At 38.6% G+C, this 12,746-nt stretch overlaps 2 protein-coding genes across 2 annotated transcripts; one reads left to right on the top strand and one right to left on the bottom strand.

Moving 5' to 3' along the window:
* Positions 1-1,628: 1,628 nt before the first annotated feature.
* Positions 1,629-3,380, top strand: LOC119597564. The gene is made up of 3 exons (XM_037947138.1): positions 1,629-1,845; positions 2,640-2,840; positions 3,142-3,380. The coding sequence occupies exons 1-3, from the start codon at positions 1,821-1,823 to the stop codon at positions 3,378-3,380; spliced, it is 465 nt and encodes a 154-aa protein (XP_037803066.1). The 5' UTR covers positions 1,629-1,820.
* Positions 3,381-5,112: 1,732 nt separating this feature from the next.
* On the bottom strand, positions 5,113-9,919 carry LOC119597266. Its single transcript, XM_037946798.1, has 3 exons — positions 9,888-9,919; positions 7,077-7,294; positions 5,113-6,048 (listed from the first exon to the last, which is right to left on the bottom strand). The coding sequence occupies exons 2-3, from the start codon at positions 7,292-7,294 to the stop codon at positions 5,808-5,810; spliced, it is 459 nt and encodes a 152-aa protein (XP_037802726.1). The 5' UTR covers positions 9,888-9,919; the 3' UTR covers positions 5,113-5,807.
* Positions 9,920-12,746: the final 2,827 nt, after the last annotated feature.

The raw sequence follows: 12,746 nt of genomic DNA, 5'->3' as shown, positions 1-12,746 counted from the left end.
TTATGATTATGTGTGATTATTATTAGCTATTATTTCATTTATTATATTATTATTTGTATTATATTATATTTTATTATATTATTATATCATTGTTATATGTTATTTTATTATATTATTATTATTTTATCTTATTTTATTATTATATGTATTATTATTTTATTTTTATGTATATCATAATACCATTGTTTTGCTTCTTTACTATATATCATTATAGCTTTATTTTATTAGTTATATTATATTACTATTTCATATTATTTATCATTACATTATTATTATTATATTATTATTATTATTATATTTTTTATTTATTATCTATTATATTATTATTGATTATTATTATTATTATTATATTATTATTATTTCATATTTACTTTCTATTGTTATTATATTATATTATTATCTTTATCCTTTATTGAGATGTTATATTCTTATATCTATCTTTATTCATTTATTTCATTATTTTTATTATTCAGTTATTAATATATTTTTTTTATATGTTTTTATCTTCCATCTTTTATTATTAAATTAATTATATCGATATATAATAATTCATTGTTCAATTTTATTTCGAATAATCATTATATCATAATTTTTATATATATATATATTATCTATTTAATATAATTTAATTATAATTATTGTTACTATTATTATTATTACCATTATTATTATAGTTGTTATTATTATTATTGTCATTTTACTATCATTTGAAACACCAGTACTTGTATAATCAGTATTACTATTGCTACAGATATTATTGATGTAATAATGATGATGATCATTATTAGTAGTATCATTATCATTATTATCATTACTACCGTTAGTATCATGATGTTATTTTTATCACAATTATTATCTTATCTTTATTACCATTTGGACATCAGTAAAGATAAGACAATAATTATGACAAAAATAACATCATGATACTAACGGCTGTAATGATAATAATGATAATGATAAGCATTATGATAATAATGAGCATCATCATTATTATATCAATGATATTTGTAGTAATAGTAATACTGATAATACAAGTACTGGTGTTTCAAATGATAGTAAAATGACAATAATAATAATAACAACTATAATAATAATGATAATAAGTTAGTTATTTTCACTATTACCGCTGTTGCCTTTACTAATAGCAATACAAATATATTTAGCTTTGATATTATCAAAAGAGTGTCTTTATTGTTTTCTTTAGTAATTGTTATTGGTATCATCATTATTAATGCTTACTTCTCATTGTTTTATATCATTTGACTTTTATCCTATTGGGATGTTGACTTCTCTTGTCAGTCTTTAATCATTTCTCTCGATTTTTTTTTTCCAGTTTAAAAAGTTTGTTTCTCGTCCTGGTGTGTGTTGCTTCCGGTCTCTCCTTCACTTCTAAAACGAACTCGAACCTGGATAATGAACTCTCCGATTCGCCCGTTCGAAGCTCTGTCTCATCTGTTCGAAATCCCAAGTCAGTTATACAAAACTTGGTGTTACCCCAACGAAGTCATGAATCACCGCTTCCAAGTCCTGAATTTCGAGAGATAAATTTTCCGAACTCCGAATCGACACTTCGCAGATCCGAATTACTTCTTCTAAGCTCCGAAGCTCCATTTCAAAGTCCCGAAGCCCCATTTCGAACCCGCGAATCGCCTCACCGAAACTCCAAATCATCCAAAAAGGCTCCAGACGTTAGGAAAATCAACAAACCCGCCCCGCCAAGGATTCAACCTTGGGAAGAGGTAACGAGAAGGCCGTTCCTCGAGGGAGGTGGCTGGGCGTCCCTCAGGAATAGCCAGGATGCCTCCTCCGCGCAAAGCTTCATGAGTGCCCATTATGCCAGGCCAGGTAAGGGTGCGGCGACGGAGAGGCTCATTACCTGCCTCTTTGACATTTATCCTTGAGTGTGGTTGGCTTCATTTACAGTGTCGCAAAAGGTGTGTTTTTGAAGCTTGTGTTGCATAGACAGATAGATAAATAGATAGATAAACAGATACAGATAGATAATTGCAAAATGATATATGGATAGATAAATAAATAGATCAAGAGAGAGAGAGAGAGAGAGAGAGAGAGAGAGAGAGAGAGAGAGAGAGAGAGAGAGAGGGAGGGAGGGAGGAGAGACGTAAAGGAGACGAGTGAGGGAAGGAGGAAATGAAAAGAAAGGGAATCGTGTGTGTGAGCGTGAAGGAGGAGACACACAAACACACACAAATATATATATATATATATATATATATATATATATATATATATATATATATATATATATATATATTACATATAATATATAATACACACACACACGTACACACACAAACACTCACACAGGTAAATATAGATAGATAAGTGGATATATATTCATTCTTCTTTTAACGGTAGGTTCATGTCTGAGCCGCCGTGGTCACAGCATGATACTTAATTGTAGTTTTCATGTTGTGATGCTCTTGGAGTGAGTACGTAGTAGGGTCCCCAGTTCCTTTCCATGCAGAGTGTCGGTGGTACTTTTTTAGGTAATCATTCTCTCTATTTATCCATAAATATATAGGTAGACAATAGATAGGTCTATAAATATCGACAGACTGACAGAGATAAACAGAGTCAGAGAGACACCTACTCACTGACCCCCCTCCCCCCCTCTCCAGGTCCGGCAGTCTCCCCCCTCCGTCCCATCATCATCCCCGCCCCATACTCTACGGACGCCGCCCACCGCCCTCACCGCCCCGCCCACGACCCGCCCATCATCTACTACATCCAGCTCCCACCCACCGGCGAGGACCTGCATGGCGCGGGCTTGTCTCCTCTGGTCATGCAGCCCTTTGGCAAGAGCGGCATCCCCATTCCAGGTGCGTCGGCGGGGCGTGGTACTCTTTTCCGGTGCTGTTTTGTAAGACTTGGATTGATAGATCTTGATATGATTATATTTTGCTGGTGGCTGAGATTAGGCATATGCACACACACACACACACACACGCACATGCACGCACAGGCGCGCGCGCGCACACACACACATGCACACACACACACACACACACACACACACACACACACACACACACACACACACACACACACACACACACACACACCACGCCTGACAGTGCCCACTACAACTATCCTGCTAACCCTCCCCCCCCCCTCCCGCAGGCCCTTACGGCGAGGCCCTGAGCGACGCCCTCAACTACCTGACAATGAAGCTGATAATGACTTTCGAGGTGGTCCTTGGGGGGATGCTCTTCTTCCTCGGGGCTTCCGCGGGCGCGGTGCTGGCCAAGGTGCTCCTCGAGGACGTGGTCGAGAGGGAGGTGCTGTCCCAGGCCTTCGGAGGCTACGGCGTCATGGAGCTCGTCATGAAGTCGGTCGATATGTATGAGCAGTTCACGTGAGGCTGGGGGGGTGGAGAGGGGGGTGAGGGGTAGAGAGGGGGTGGGGGTGAAGGGTGGAGAGGGGGTGAAGGGTGGAGAGGGGGTGGGGGTGGAGTGGGGTTGGGGGTGAGGGGTGGAATGGAGAGTGGGGATGAGAGGTGGAGTGGGGTTGGGGTTGAGGAGTGGAGTGGGGTTGGGGAGAGATAGGTGAGGGGGAGAAGGTGGTGGTGGAAAGAGTGGGTTAGTGGAGAAGGAAGGGGGGGGGGAGAAAGAAGAGGGACATGGTTGATAGCTTGAGGGCGATAAAAGGATGGAGAGGAAGGCTGGAAAGGGAGATAAAGGAATAGGAGGGGATAGGAGGGAGGTTGGTGAGAGGCGGGGGGGGGTGGAGGGGGAGTGGAGAGGGGGGGAGATACAAGTGGATGGAAGTGGTGCTCGCTCAGTCTGGTCGGTGGACGGGGTTTTTGTCATTCTGTAATTATTTCTCTATTTATTTACCCGATTTTGCATTGTTGCTCTTGCACTTCCCCTTAGACAAAGAGAGAGAGAGAGTGAGAGAGAAGAGAGTGAGGAGAGAGAGAGAGAGAGAGAGAGAGAGAGAGAGAGAGAGAGAGAGAGAGAAATAGAGAAAGAGAGATAGGGTGAGAGAGAGAGAGAGAAAGAGAAAGTAAGAGAGAGAGAGAGAGAGAGAGAGAGAGAGAGAGAGAGAGAGAGAATATAAGCTGCGATGTCCCAATAACACTGAATGTGTAAGTAAACTTCAGGCAAAATAAAATATTGAAAAGTTATTCGTTTTTATTCTCCTCAATAACATCCTGAAAGTTCATGTGTGTGTGTGCAATATGAGTGCGTGTATATACAGACATACACAGATGTATATATTCATTTCAATTAATAAGATTATGAAGGCAGATCAAGCCTTAGGACTACGGAAGGTTTATGTGAAAAAAATGCAGTTTCAATCTTTGTGTTGTTGTTTCGTCTAACAATAATCTGCAATACTATTAGCAATGATGTTGCAACTGCACTTCTATATATGAAAAAGATGCAGTTTCAATCTTCGTGTTGCTGTTTCGTCTAACAATCATTCTGCAAAACTATTAGCAATGATGCTGCAACTGCACTTCTTCATCGTCCAGCCTCTTCCCCCTCCCTAGTGTTGCCACCATCTGATGAGAGTTAACGACAACTTCTATCTCTTCCTGCAACAATATGTCAACCCTTCACTTCCGTTTCCCAACCCTCATTGCATACTTCGCAGTACGCCATCTATTGAGCAACGCAACTCTCTTCACAGTACAACGTCTACTGAGCGACCACAACACTTTTCCCAATACGCTATCTATTGAGCGACTGCAGCATTCTTCGCAGTACGCCATTGAACGTCCGCAACACTTTTTACAGTACAACGTCTACTAAACGACCGCAGCAGTTATCACAGTACGTCTATTGAATGACCAAAACACATGGTACGCCATCTACTGAATGACCGCAACATTTTTAACTGTACAAAGTGTACTGAGTGACCGCAACAGTCTTGTTGTACGACCGCAGCACTTTGCTCCAGCCGCTTCGCATTTTTTGACGTCGTGCTTGTGTTTTGTACAGAGGACATTATTTTTATTTCAGGACAGTGCACATGGACATAATTTCTTACAGGAGTGCATATTAATGTTTTTCCACGGGTTAGTAAGATAAAAATTTTCATATTATCGCTTCGGAGGTCTTGTAACATTGGTCAGTAAAACAAGGGATATTCTGTATCTTAATATTTAATAACATTTACATACACCTGAGATTCTGTGTGTGATGATAGGCATACTAATATTATAATAAATTAACAAAAAAAAATTAAAAGTCATCTTTCTTCGAGCACACTAGGGTTTACCACTGTTACCGCAAATTCTACGAATGCGACGCTAGAGCCATGATTTCGCCATTGACTGGAGTTAGTGATCAAAACTGTAATACAAGTAAAAGATTTACCAAAATTTAACTAAAGTGCAGACGTAGTTATGGCCAATAAATAAGTTAGAGATACATTAATCCGAAGCCTAGGTTCCATCATCGCTTTCGCGGGGTAAGCGGTAATGGTGGTGACAGTGGAGGACGCAATGAGGTTCCTTTCTCTCTCTTTCCCCATTCGCCTGAGAGAGAGAGAGAGAGAGAGAGAGAGAGAGAGAGAGAGAGAGAGAGAGAGAGAGAGAGAGAGAGAGAGAGAAACGAAAAGAAAAAGAATAAATAACAGAAACAAACACAAATATACGTAAAAGAAAGGAAAATATATGGAGAAAGACGGTAAAAAAAAAAAACTAAATATAAGACCAACATCAAGAAGACTGGTGTGGTCCTTTCCTCCCCTCTTCTCCACCTCCCCCCCCCTCCTCTCCACGAACCACACAACCTCACCGGCCAAACCCCTTGATTCTCTCACTTTCCCTCCATCTTTTACCCCCCGAAGCAAGTCTTGGCCACATTCGGCGCCAGGCAGAGGGCCGAGGCGGTGATGGTGGTGGAGGCCAGAACCGAGGTGCTGGTCACGGTGAGAGTCGAGAAATACGTGGTCCAGATAGTCAGGATCTTGCCTTCTCTGTCCCCTTCGCCGTCAGCAGAGCGTTCGTGGCGGACCTCGAAGTTCTCCACCTGTTGCGTGCTGTCCAGCGGGATGTCGTTCATTTGCTCGAGGTCCCTGGAGGTGGGGGGGGGGGAAGGGAAAGGGGGGGAAGAGAGAGTGAGTCACGTCGGGCATCGGACAATAATAATATCTAATATCTAATGATACACAACGATAACAGAATAATGGTAATATTATAAATGATAGACAACACAAAATAAACAACAAATTGTGGGATTTTTTTTTTTCTTTTTTTTTTTTTTTTTTTTTTTGTAAGGGTGAAACGAGAGACAGATAGACTGACGGATAGATAGGGATAGAATGACAGACAGACAAACATACAAGGGCAGAGGATAGAGAAATGGATAGACTGAGATAGAGTCAAGAAAAAAGGGGAATAAGGACAGTGGAATAAAGAGTGTGAATAACAGGGTGGCTAAAGAAGAGATAAGTAGAGAACAATAAGAAAAATAAGTATGTGAATATAAGAATAAAGTAGAAAAATATGTTAACCACAATCACAAGAGAAAATTACTGTTATTTTTATAATATTAACATCATTATTATTACCATTATTATTAGCTGTTATTTTTATCATAATCAATATCATATTCATAGCCATAGTCACAATCATAATGATAATCATTGTAATTTATTATCATTACTATCACCTTTATAGTTATCATAATCATAATCATTATTATAATTGGTATCATTATCATCATCATTATCATCATTATTGTTATAAATACTGTTATTACTAATAATGGTACTCTTACTCATACTATCATTATTGAAGTTATTATTATTATTATAATTAACATCATCATCATCATTATCATTATTACTACTATCATTCTCATCATTATCATTATTACTAGCATTTTGATCATTACTGCATCATTTTTATGTGTATTATCTAATTTCTTTATCATCATTATTGTCACTACACTACATCTGTCATCAGGCCACGTGCTACACAATATGGACAATAATAATAACTAATGATACACAACGATAACATAATAATGGTAATATTATAAATGATAGACAACACAAAATAAACAACAAACGATTGTAATAATAATGAAGAAAAGACTCACTCGATATAATTGAACGACAGTCTCTTCTTCCTCCTTCCGTTGCAGTTTCCGGTCTTGGTGGAAAGGCAGGTGGAAATGTCGGTGATGGTGACGGTGGTGAGGGTTGTGGAGGAGGTGGTGGAGAAGTAGGCGACGAGGCGCTCTTCTCTCAGGTCAGCCTCGTCAGCTCGGCAGCCGGCGGCCAGGCACACCGTCAGGAGGAGGGCTGCGACCTTCATCTGTTGGGGGAGGACGGCGCTCAGATACGCAGGCGCAGGTACTGGCATACGCCAACACACGCGCTTGCACGCGCACGCACACGCACACACACACACACACACACACACACACACACACACACACACACACACACACACACACACACACACACACACGCACACACGCACACGCATACGCACACGCACACGCACACGTACACGCATACGCAAACGCAAACGCGCACACACACACACGCGTGCGCGCGGATAGTCAAACAGACAGCGAAAAGAGAGAGATATCCACACAATGCAAAAGATATAATAACACCATTTTTCATTTGCTGTAGAGATAATGGGGAATGGTCTGCATAGATCTTTATGAATAACTATTGATTTTGGTTAACAAGTCGGCCTTGCTATTCCATTACGAGAGGGTATCCAGCGTTTTAAACCCAGCTCATGAAATGTAGAAAAGGACATTTCTCGATAGTTCTCAGGAGTAAAGGTGTAGAGGATGTAATGCATAATACACCCAGGCTCGGACTCCAGACAGCCTCGTCACACTGCTCTTTTAATACCAAGTTCATGTATATATAAAAAAATCAAATCTAGATACCCACCTTTCCAAACTAATAACTTATCGGCTGATGGCACCCTTTCCTTCATAGGCCCTTCCCCCTCCCCCAGCCTCACACGGATTGCCAATTAGCAAGGGGCACCTCCGCCTACTCCACGCCCGACAAAATCTCGAAACAAAATAAATACATATAGCAATGCTCCTTCGACGAACATGTATATTACCCAGAAGAATGAAAAAGAAGTAATTTTTGGTTGACGTGAAATCTCTTTTACTTTGGAATTTGGCTGCTTGAGAACTTTTACTTTGGAATTTGGCTGCTTGAGAACCTTTTCTTTGGAATTTGGCTGCTTGAGAACCTTTTCTTTGGAATTTGGCTGCTTCAGAACTTTTACTTTGGAATCTCGAGGCTTGAGAACTCTTACTTTGGAATCTCGAGGTTTCAGAACTTTTACTTTGGAATCTCGCAGTGCCCCACGATCCCTTAAGAACCACTGCACTGTACCCAGTGAACACGTACCACAGAGGAGAACCATGATAAGATTGTAAATAATAATAATGTGTAAACATACAATAATTTTCAGACTACTGAATCTGTGGTTTCCAAAATTTTCATGACACCCCACTTTTTAACTTTCTAGGAAATCTTCACAAGGCTTTTTCAAGTATAGAAGTTATGTAGTGCTATTTTGATGCGTTGACAATTATTTAGTTCAATTGTTTAGGATCGTGTGCGTGCGTGTGTGTGTGTGTGTGTGTGTGTGTGTGTGTGTGTGTGTGTGTGTGTGTGTGTGTGTGTGTGCGCGCGCGCGCGTGTGTGTTTGTTTGTTTGTTTGCTTGCCCCCTCCCCCCAGTTTGAGAACAACGTCACTGAGCCAAACGACTCACTTAAAAGCATTGTTTTACCGAAACCTAAACAAGCTGATTCATGAAAATTACCTCCATATGCACATTTAGAGTTTGCTGACGAGGTTTTACAATCTTGAGTACGCGAGGAGGAAATTATTGGGAAACTCTAATCAGCGGTGTGAATGGTAAAATAATCTTCCGTGTTAATACTGTGGTAGAAAAAACCCACAAAGAAAAAACTTGATTTATTTAAAAACGAGACTACAGTTTCGAAATCCCTCTAGATTCCATCATCAGAAATCCAGGTGGATTTCGAAACTGTAGTCTCGTTTTCAGTAAACCCCGTTTTTACATTGTGGTATGTTTCTTCTGATTCGACATCAACTGTAGAGATTTTCGCAGTTTCCTCTCAACAGATGTTCGGGATTAGGAAGCCAATCCTTGCTGAATTAGAATCAGCGGAAGAGTCACTCTGGATAATGACGAATTTCAGTAGGTGTTTCAGAAGGTGATTTTTTTTTTGATTTGGTGTTAAGTTCACGGGTTTTTGCACGCACTCACGCACGCGTTACGCACGCATACACGTAAGCAGGCACTCATGCACGCACTCATGCACGTACTCATGCATGCACGCACACGTATGCACACACCCACATACACGCACACCCACACCCACACATATATGTGTGTGTGTGTGTGCGTTTATGTATATGTGTATGTATGTATGTATGTTTATGTGCATATGCTCCTATTATATACAATGTGTGTCTAATGAGAGAGAGAATAAAAATGTAATTCCAGACACATATTTACTCAAGCTTTCCCTTATAATTCATTAATTTACTAAACGTATGATTCCGTAATCGCTCGCACTTTTCGCGTCACAAATTTCGTCACACTGAATCTGAAATAACACTGAATCCACTCTCCTTTCCTCTTCATTCCTTCCTTTTTCTTCTCCATCTTTTGCCTTTTCTCCTTCATCTTCTTCCTTTTATCATCATCACTCATTGAACGGATTCACAAAACGATACATCTAAATTTTAAAGTTTTAAAAATACACCGAAAAGTCAACCCATTCAGGCCTAAACAAAGACAACCGCGCGGAATTTTAAACATAAAAAACCGTAAGACAAAATAAAACCCCAGAAAAGGTTCACAAACATCGAACCTCAGCACACGACCAACCTCGTCTTATGAGAGGGGATGAAATAGACAGGTTCAGCTGGGATCTGGTTCTTTATATAGGGTGGAGGAAGAGAAGGAGGGGGGAGAAAGGGAGAGGAGGAGGAGGAGGAGGGGGGAGACGAGGGGGAGGGAGGGAGAGGAGGAGGAGGAGGAGGGGGAGGGAGAGGAGGAGGAGGAAGGGGAAGACTAAGGGGAAGGAGAGAGGAGATTGGAGGAGGAAGGGAGAGAGGGAGGTGGATGAGGAATAAAGGAGGAAGGGGGAGGGGAAAGAAAGAAAGTAGGGAGAAGGGAAAGAGAGGAGAAGGAGGAGGGAAGGAAGGAATGGAAAGCTGAGAAAAAGTTAAAACAAAGGGATGAGAAAAAAATAACAATATAATAATAATAATAATAATAATAATAATAAAACAGAATATCCAAAAAGAAAATCAACTTACACAAAACGAGAAGGAAGATATTCGAAAAGCAGATAAAGAAAAAAAAAAAAAAATCATGAGTGTAATATGGAGTTGGGGGTGGGGGGAGTGACTTGAGTGGGGCAGGGCTTGGGGGAACAAGGAGGGATGGGGAGGGAGTGGGAGGAGATAATTATTTAAAGGAAGTAAACGGGTTAAGGAAGCTCGAGCTCAATATTAAGAGGAAAAGAAAGCTCTGAAGTTTTACACTCACGCTCTCTAGTTGCATACGTGTTGTTTCGTGTGTGCCTTTGTATTCATTTTTGTTTGTACTATTATCATATATTTATCTACATATGAACTGTTTATCTAAATATGAACTTTTTGAAGATATCACGATTCTTTATTATTATCATCATATTTATTGTTGTTATTATTGTTATCATGGTTATCATCACAAATGTCACAGTTGTTGTTATCATTAAAGTCATTATTATCATCATTATTAACATTGTAATCATTATTATTATTATTATTGTTGTTGTTATTATTATTATTATTACTATCACTGTCATTATCATTATTATTATTATTATATTATTAGTAATATATTTATTATTGTTATCATTACTATTATCATTATTATTATTATTATTATTATGATAATGTTGATGATGATCGTGATTATAATCTTATACTAATTATTTTTGTTATTTTTTGTTATCATCATCATCATTACTGTTATTTTTATATTTATTATTATTATCATTATCATTATTATCCCTATTACTGTTATTATTATTATACTATCATTATTACTGTAATTGTTATCGTGATTATAATAATTATTGCTGTTATCATTATCATTATTATTATCATCATCATCACCATCATCATCATCATCATCATCATCATCATCATCATCATCATCATTATTATTATTATTATTGCTATTATCATTATCATTATCATTATTATCATTAGTAGTAGTATTGCTATTATTGTTATTATTAATATTAGTAGTAGTAGTAGTAGTAGTATTACTATTATTGTTATTGTTATCATTATTATTATTATTATTATTATTATTATTATCATTATTATTATTATCATTATTATCATTATCATTATTATCCTCATTATCAATATAATTATGATTATCACTATCATTATCAATATAATTATTATTAGTAGAAGTAATAGTAGTAAAAATTGCACTAGTATTATTAGTAATATCATCATTATTACCATTTTCATCATTTGATCAGTCAGAGCGTTTGATACACCAATACCAGCTTGCGATACGGTGTTCCTTGGTATCGCGCTTCTGGCTGCCCTGCATTGGCCTATCGCAGCTCGACCTTGTCCCAGGAGAAAATACCAAGGGCGGGCTTGGGTAGCAAACGCTTTGGGAAAAGCAATATTGCGTTGTAGTTCCAGTGGTGTAAAGCTTTTTTTTTTTTTTTTTTTTTTTTTTTTTGGTTCGCGTTGATTTTTTTTTTCGTGAGAAGAAGGGATTTTTTTTTTGCGGTATTTTTTTTTTTTTTACTTTTTCTTCCTTCTTCCTCCATCTGTCCCTTTTCTCTCTTTTTTTCCCCTTTCCGTTCGCTCTCCTCCTCACTTCTTGTCTCCTTTTTCCGTTTTCCACCTTCTTTCTTTTACCTCCCGCTTCCTCTCTCACATTTTCCTCTCTCTTTCTTTCTCCCTCACCCTCTCTCTCTCATTCTCTCCCTCTCCCTCCCTCCCTTCTTCTCCCTCCCCCACTCCTTCTCCCTCTCCCTCCCCCTCTCCCTCTCACTTCCCCACTCTTCCTCCCTCATCTTCCTTATATTCACTCCCTCCCCCCTCCCTCCTATTCCTCTTTAGCCTCCTCCACCTTTTTCGCTCCCATAATCCCTCAGACATGAGCCTACCGTTAAAAGAAGAAGAATCCCCTTTCTTCCCTGAAATACCCTATCTCCCTTAATCCCCCTCCCTTCCTTTTCCCCTTCCACCCTTAATCTCCCTCCCCCCTTAATCCCCTCCCTCCCTCCCTTAACCCTTCCCTCCCTTAATCCCCTCTCCCCTAATCACCTCTCTCCCCTATTCCCCCCTCCCTCCCTTAACCCCCTCCTTCCCTTTTCCCACCCCCCTTTTCTCCTTATTATCATTATTATAATTATCATCATTGTTATCATCACTGTTATCATGATAATAATCATGATTATTATTATGATGGTGATTATTATAATTATTATCAGTATTTCATTATTAGTCATATCATCATCATCATCATCATCATTACTACTACTACTACTGCCAGTTTTATTATCATATCATTATCATCGTTATCATTATCATAATAACAGTTATAATTATTGTATTTAAATTGTCTTTACTGTTATTATTATTATTATTATTATTATTATTATTATTATTATTATTATTATTATTATTATTATAGTGTGATTATTATCATCATCATTAT

The sequence above is a fragment of the Penaeus monodon genome, chromosome 39 (assembly GCF_015228065.2).
Source record: "Penaeus monodon isolate SGIC_2016 chromosome 39, NSTDA_Pmon_1, whole genome shotgun sequence".
Lineage (NCBI taxonomy): Eukaryota > Metazoa > Arthropoda > Malacostraca > Decapoda > Penaeidae > Penaeus > Penaeus monodon.
This window is presented reverse-complemented; position numbering and strand designations above follow the sequence as displayed.

Coding starts and splice junctions, on each gene's coding strand:
- LOC119597564 (XM_037947138.1), top strand. CDS start 1,821: ATGAGTGCCCATTATGCCAGGCCAG. Junction 1,846..2,639: donor TGCCCATTATGCCAGGCCAG/GTAAGGGTGCGG, acceptor CCCCCTCTCCAG/GTCCGGCAGTCTCCCCCCTC. Junction 2,841..3,141: donor GAGCGGCATCCCCATTCCAG/GTGCGTCGGCGG, acceptor CCCCTCCCGCAG/GCCCTTACGGCGAGGCCCTG.
- LOC119597266 (XM_037946798.1), bottom strand. CDS start 7,294: ATGAAGGTCGCAGCCCTCCTCCTGACGGTGTGCCTGGCCGCCGGCTGC. Junction 6,049..7,076: donor CTGTCGTTCAATTATATCGA/GTGAGTCTTTTC, acceptor CCCCACCTCCAG/GGACCTCGAGCAAATGAACG.